Genomic DNA, 7,885 nt, shown 5'->3' on the forward strand with positions numbered 1-7,885 from the left:
TCTCATGAAAACAGCTCTAAATTAAAGGACTGCATGGTGTATAATTTGTGTTTGGTGATAGGCTACACCTTGCGTAGAAAGCATGATTTACACACTTTAGCTCATTTGCTGCCATTTTTTTTGTCGAGATGGGGGGAAATAATGGAAACACCAGACATTAGAAGTACATTTTTTTCTGCTTGGAGGAATGCCAGTGCAGATATCAATTTGGCACCTTTTAGAGACGATAAAGCATGCTCGTAAATATGGGTAAGCACAGATGTGTTAAATGTGCCGTGCCGTTTTCCACAGCATTCTTGGGAGTTACATGGAAAAACCTAGCTGACGTCATGGCTTCAAATGTCTGCCATTTTTTTCCGGATAGTATACAGATGGAACACATTTGGCCCTAAGATCATTGTCTATTCAGCAGAACAAAAGTCAACCAAGAAAGTTTCACAAGCAGCATTTGATTTCACTTCATCCTTTAACGAGCCGACCAACAAAACCTGAATCGACCACAATCCACGCTAATGATATTTAATACAGGAAAAATAGAGTAAAGCTGTCTAATTCAGCTTTGCAGTAAATTGCAGCGACCCAACAATGTACAATTCTAACTATGAGTTTTATGTGCTCTGGCATATAGACCTTGGATCGCATAAATTCCAGTCAACAGCATTGCAATCAAGGCGTGAGATTCAACAAAGCAGAGTCTTATATGATGAACGGAATATCTTTGGGTTAGTGGAAAACAAGAAATGTGAAAACCTTTTAAAACATTATCATAACTAATTCTATTTTTCCATTTCCATCTCCTATACTTCATGTATATTTTTTCTCCTGTGTCTACTTAATGTGTATTTGTATTATTCTGATGTGTGTAAATTTTTTTCCTTTTGAGCTGCTGTAGCACAGGAATTTCCCCAGTGTGGGATTAATAAAGTCTATCTTATCTTAAAATCACTTAAGGTGAAAGCACAAAGTATCTTTCGCAGTAATTGGAAAGCGAACAGGGCAGATTCCTAAAACTCTTTCAGACTGTTACCAAAGCAGACCAGTCCAGTGGTCACATACCAAATATCACTCGTGGCACTCTGTTTACCACATGGGTTTGTCTCTTTCATTTGACCCCCTGCCAAGTTAGACATTTTTCACACCTCACACAGCAAAAGGAAGGCAGGGTTCACACTCCTCCCCCACTCATTTTCCTTCATCTCCCTCTTTTTTTTCCTGCCGACTGAAACTGGAAGGCAGTAAAAAAGAGAAAGAAAGAAAGAAAGAAAGAAAGAAAGAAAGAAAGAAAGAAAGAAAGAAAACCGACATCCTGACAGGGTTTTCCCCATTTCTCTTTGTCACAACCACAATCCCCTCAACTGCCGTCCTGCCAAGGAAGTTTCCATTCGCTAAGCTAATTAAATAGAAGAAAGGGAGGAAGAAAGAGGGTGGGTACAGAGAAAGAGTAATGCTCCAGGTCTACTATGTCTAAATATTTTCATCCAGATTGCCACATGCAGAGGCTTTTATTGTCCAACGTTGCAGCCTCTGATAGTCTGCTAGCTAAGAGTGGCTGTGGCCCAACATAAAGCAGTGCTGCTGTCGCCGGTTTCGCTGCAGCCACATCTCCCTAATGTGTTTTCCCTATGCCTTGGTGGCTGGGAGGACAGTGTATTTTAAACACGTGGCTATAAACTCGCAAACACACATACCCAGAGGGACATAAAAAAAAGGCACGGATGCACAAACCAGCACACACAAACATATGCACAGTCAACAGAGTTTGGCTATTTGTGAGTCTTTACTAGTATGCACAAGTCCTTGCCAAAGTAAGAGCCTCTTCCAACTCGTCAACAAGAGAGGAGGAGGAGGAGGAGAGAGCAAAGCAGCTCCTTTCAAACACACATACGTCCTGCAGATGTCGGCAAATTCAATGCAAGCACTCACATCTTAAGGGAAGGGAAAGGAAAAAATGTGATGTATGTTGTGTGAAAAAAATAGAAAAATATGCCCTTTCCCTTCATTCCTTCCAGATGCCTGAGAGGGAAATATAATGCCACTGTTCTCGGCCTAATCCAAGATACTATGGTAATGACAGGCACCATCTTCACCATGCTGGCAGAGAGATGTGGCAAGAGGGGCGCAATGTAGAGAGGGACAGAAAAATAGAAACACTGGGGAGACAAGAGATCATGTGTGCGAATGTGTGTTTATCTACTTATGTTTGCATGGTGACAAAACAGGAGTTCATGCATGGACACAGATGGATTCAGGGGCAAAGGGGAGCAGTGGTGGTTGCTGTTGTGCTTTCAGTGGTCGAGCAGCCCCTGCCTCCTGCCTTATGTAGAGTCCATTAGCGATTGCATAATGCTTGGCAGACAGGGACCGAGTGAATGCACCCCCCCTGAAGGGTCGGACACTAGCGAGGAGGTAGGCTGCTCTGCAGAGCAAGAAAATCGGTGTTCCCATGTGTGTCAGTGGTGGATTTATTACAAAAATAAAAAGAAAGCAATAGGCTTTTTCACAGTCAGACAAAACACATGCAGTTGCATGCGGGGGAGCTAGTTGTGTCTTTGGTTTCAGGAATTCTAGGTTAATGCAAAATAAAAGAGCATCATTAAATATACAGCAGGAGAAGCTGCAGTCGCAGCACAGCATCTGGCCTCTGATTCTATGTGGCACTACATCCTTTCATTTCTCTGCTCTGTCATTACCGTCTAGCACCTCAACTTTTATTACATTCTTTATTTGTATCCTTGCATATTATTCCATGCTGCGCTTATCCCTTTACGTTACCTGCCCTTGAATACAGAATGACAGAGAAGAGGGTACATATTTTGCCCACCCACTACAGACAGGCAGTTTACTTATTCATCATGAAGCACATTGGAAATGAAGTGCTTTAGATGAAGCATATTGCTTTTATGACTGAAGAATTAAGAGAAAATGTCCAATGTACACACATCATTCAGGCTCTAAGAGCCTTGGGCTGTGAAATGGTGATGGGTTGCAATCAGTTCAGTAGCCTCCGAGAGGTTTTCAGGAGGATCAAAAAAAAACATTAATTTAGAGGAAAATAACATGCTTTTAGGATTCATATAGACTTCAGATCAATCTACGCAAAAGGAAATAGTAGTGCGGGTTATTTGTTCTTGGTGCATCGAGTAGCGAATGATGCTTGAGGATGTGTCTGTGTATTGTTTGAGTATTTGTCTGGAAAAATGCACTAGACAGTCTTAAGTTGCGTGGAAGGTCAGCATGTGCGTCTGTGCTGCTCATTTCATTACCACCAAATCAGCAGAAAACTTCCATTTAAACCAGAAAATGAAAGTGGAATACTGCTGTGGGGCCAAGATAATACATCACTCACAATACACAGCCTGCACCTTTTCCCCTCCCTTCAAAAGCCATCAAAGGCTTCAAGTTGAAGTCATGTATTTGCTGCCATGACCTTTACACTCTTGAAATACTATAAAGGGATTTTTCTCAGGCTGAGCAGGTCTTTTCTTTCAGACCATGTGAGAGTAGTTTGTCATATAGCAATCCGACCTCACTTGCCCTTTTTGAGAAAAGACAAAGACAGCTTTCACCTTCGTCATCTTCATAAATGGGGTCAATCCAAAACAAAATGCCCAGGAGAAGAAACTAAACAGATATGTGAAATCTTCCTTTGGTTGCCTCCAGAAACCCTTCAACATGAACAGAGACATTCCATGTGATTTCGAATCGGTTTCTCCTCCATCCTCCCATTTCCCCCTCTCAAACCATCCTTAGAAGCCAGGCTCACACCAAACCCGCCCTCCTCTGAAGTGATTCTTTTGAGTCCAGCATCAGAGTGCGAGACAGCACTCAGAACCCCCCTTGTAAATCACAGATGTAAAGGGAGGTGAACAACACCCACGCTTCCCACCAAAACATGACACAAATTACAGACCACAACATCTGGTGAGTGGCGTGCACCGAAACACGACGGGGTGGGCCGAGCATATACAGCCTGGCTGAGCCCAGCCAAACTCTTCCTCCTCGTTCACAAAAGTTCTTGAAAAGGAGAGGAGTGGAAAATGTGAGAAAAGAGAGCAGACTGTTGCAGTCCAACATTCAATATGTTGACCTCATCTAGAGATGTGATAACAACACAGCAGCATGGCTCCACTGTGCTTTGCATTCTGCAAAACAGTATTTTCCTTCAACATGTGCAGAGATCTCACATGTTGCATTACTGTCAAACCATTACTTGCTAAGTAAGATGATGAGCAGGCAAGCAAACAAAAAAAGGAAACAAGCATCATAAATAGGGTTGGGTACTGAAACGCGGTGCCAATAGGGCACCGTCTCCGACATAAACAGTAGTAACGAGACCGAATAAGAACGAAAATTGCGGTGCCCGACTTTTTTTTTTTTTTTTTTTTTCCAGAAGCATCGCCGCACAGGACGCTACGTTACCGTAAGCTAGTAGCTGGATTAAACACAATGGTTAAAATGCTGACAGCTTACGTTAAGCGGTGTAAAGTGTGACTATTTCCCTGTAGAGGATTCCAACATCAGGATGTAACAGTCTGCAGCTGCCGTAGTCGGAAAAACAACGCAGACGGTGCGTTTACTTGAAACTCACCAGCCTTATGATGCATTCATAGTCATTGTAAAATACCCTTTTCCCATCTGGTGCTTGTTTTTGTCGTTCACCAACAATTTACTGGTGAATTAATTCATTGTAAGTTATTGTTATTAGGCTACATTATTAATCAATCATTTAAATTTAACCATATGGCCTTAGCAATAAACAAGCCGTTCATTAATGTCGCCAACTGTCGTTTTTGTGCTCCTTTTTTTATATTATATATATATATATATATATATATATATATATATATATATATATATATATATATATATATATATATATATATATATTGGTTCAGGCACCGCCACAGTTTTAAAAGTATCATTTTAGCACCGGTAACGAAAAAAAAAAAAAACAATACCCAACCCTAATCATAAATGGTTTCTAGACAAAATCACAGACGTTGTTTTTTTCCTTAAGCCAGGAGCAGTGAGTTTTATCTGAATGTTTATTAATAGCAGCCGAGTGTTATACTGTACCCATGTGATGTGATGGGGTAATTAAAACACAGACATAATGTATGTGCCTAAAGCAGGTTATCAACCACTTGTCAACACCAGTGCCAATATTGAGAATCAATGTCACGTGTCAAGTTCCACTGAGGCCTTCAGGGGACATAGAAAATGGGGAGGTGGATATTGATCAGGTTAAAGTGTGTGCGTGTGCGTGTGTGTGTGTGTGTGGTTTGTCTGTGTTTTTAGATTTAGATGTTTATGGTCAAGCATGCCAATCCTGCCATATTTTTGTAATGGGTTATCTCATATTGGTGGATTTGGTGATTGGGATATTATGTATAATTGCACTGCAATCCAATGTAGTACTGCAAAAAGTGCTCCCTTGGCGAGACTTTGTATTGTTGTGGACACTGGAGTACAAGTACTGTCCTCTTATATTTCCCATTTTATGGGCACTTTGTGTATATTGGACCATTGTATAAACATGATATGCATGATGATGATGATGATGATGATGATGATGATGATGATGATGATAAGAAATCAAAGTTCAATAACAAACCTAATTGTTGTGTACAGTTACACAGCTCTGGTGTAAAAAAAAAAAAAGATCATCAAAAACATGTTAAAATAAATAAATAAAAATAAGTACTCTTAGGGTGGCCTAGTGCAAAACAATGAGTCATTAAAACAACAGTGTCTGAATCAGCTAATCAGCTGCTCTCATAGAGGAGGAGGCACTGCGCCAAGCGACAAGTCACAACCCACAGAGAAACAACAGGAGGGGACAATAATGACAGAGGCTGCACATGAAAGTGCCAAAATTTGTCATTCCAACAGACCGGCTGATTTGCAGGGTGATGCACACACTCAGTTAGGCACTACACTGACTTGAACCTGAAACTGGATCAAGGAAACAACAGCAATGTGTGGGTTTAAAACTAGGCTGATAATACAAAAGGGGAAAAGATGCATTGAGAATACAAGTTAGGATATTGCTCAAATGAACCACATTAACTAAATGTCACAACCATTCAATCCTTGTCACCAAAAGGAAGAAGAAAACAACAGTTTGTCTGTCCAATAATAATAATAATAATAATAATAATAATAATAATAATAATAATAATGACATTTACTACTCAATATTGAATGCATTTCAATGAGAAGGGACCTGTCCACAGCAGTCTTATGAATCAAAAAAATAATCACTGCAATACAGCTAGAATGCTCATATAGAGGCTCTCTGTGTTCCCTAATAGTCAATGTGTTTATCATATCCTTCATTTCTAAAAGGCATATACAGTAGGCTAGTCTACTGGTCACCGGTTCACGTGATATTTTTAAAGCGTCCCTCTAAAATGGGTCTTTAGTGGTTATGCAAATAATGCATAGCTTTGAAAGAGATGTTTAAGCAACAGATAAAAGCTCGTTGAATAAACTTTATCCACATAGGTTGAGATCCCTTTAAAGTATAGCTCCATGTTACGAAAAAAAACAAGCTGAACACCTACAGGCAAGTAGGCTACGGAGAAGCACATTGACCTCTACAGGCTCCATTTGAGCTCGTCATGCATATTTCAGTATCTAATATGATTTAAATAAAATTATTATAGACTGAGTATTGTGCAAAGTGGCAGCAATGGGTCAGTCTGCTTGGTTCTCAGGCACAACGATTCAATGGAGAAACAGTCCGACTTCTCGGCAAAGTACAAATAAAACGTTTCTCATTTACGTTTATTCCATCATATCATAGCAGTGTTTTGAACATAAGAGGAAAACACACTTGAAAATCAACAAATGCTCCGAGGGTTTTCTCAGACAAAGTGCAGAAAGCAGCAGCTGGTGGTCCGTCGTCCGCGGACCCAAGTTGCCTTTCTCCCCCACAGCTATTACCCCGTTTTAAGTTAGCTTTCCAGAAACTTACCCTTTCCCCGGAGAGGAAGACGGTCAGCCCGAGGGTCAAAATTATCCAAACGTTTCTCATTATTCCTCTTTATTAATTCAAACGCGTTGTTACGAGCGAAATGTCAAATCTTTCCCCTCTTCTTCTTCTTCTTCTTTCGCCCTTTCGCTTTCCTTGCACCCTTCGCTCCAACTCCTGCCGCTTCTCTCAGGAGTGAGATCCCACCGGATACGTGTTGCGTTTAGGTTATTCCTCCCCCCCTTCTCTCCAGGCACTTCTTTTTCTCTCTCTCTTTCTTTTCTGTGTAAATCTGACAAAAACTATGTACAAATAAGCACAGTTTAATTGCAAAGTCCTCCGTGCGCCTTGTGTCAGTGAAATCCGCACGAGACACCTAGCTCGCTCTCCTCTCCCCCTCAGCGCTCACTTGAAATAACGAGGACAAAGCTTTAAGCACGAGCACGACTGACGCTCTGGTGAGTGCGTGCGCTCTTTTCGGCCATGTCACCGCGAGACCGAGGGAGAACTTGCGACGAAGTAGCCAAAAAGGAATTACACGATAATCACAACCAACCAGTTATGTTTTGTACTGACGTGCCGTAAGTCATTATAGAAATAACTATCATTTTGTATTTTTTTTCTTCTGCTGGGGAGGTCGAAAAACAGACTAATTGAGCCATTTATCTCCACATCTAGATAACGATCATTAATTGCGCCCTAATGAGGATTCCACTCAGCCACTGCACTAAATTCCAATCAAGTCTCGTGTCTATTATGCAGCTACTTATGAACACATCTGATTAGTCGTTCGTTGCTGCTGTATTTAGGCATGTCATGAAATCAATGCACTAGTCTTTATATATGAATATAAATACACACACCATCCTGTTAGACATACACTACACAATTAAGATGGAGTTGAACACT

The 7,885-nt window shown here is 40.8% G+C and overlaps 1 protein-coding gene across 1 annotated transcript in view; it reads right to left on the reverse strand.

Annotated features, from left to right (window-relative positions):
* sdc2 (syndecan 2) overlaps positions 1-7,416 on the reverse strand; it is a 47,087-nt gene extending 39,671 nt beyond the window's left edge. Inside the window, exon 1 of the mRNA XM_039820129.1 lies at positions 6,980-7,416. Within this exon, the coding sequence (XP_039676063.1) occupies positions 6,980-7,039 (60 nt within the window). The 5' untranslated portion in view covers positions 7,040-7,416. The remainder of the gene's footprint in view (positions 1-6,979) is intronic.
* Positions 7,417-7,885: the final 469 nt, after the last annotated feature.

This window comes from Perca fluviatilis, chromosome 13 (assembly GCF_010015445.1).
Source record: "Perca fluviatilis chromosome 13, GENO_Pfluv_1.0, whole genome shotgun sequence".
NCBI classification, from domain to species: domain Eukaryota; kingdom Metazoa; phylum Chordata; class Actinopteri; order Perciformes; family Percidae; genus Perca; species Perca fluviatilis.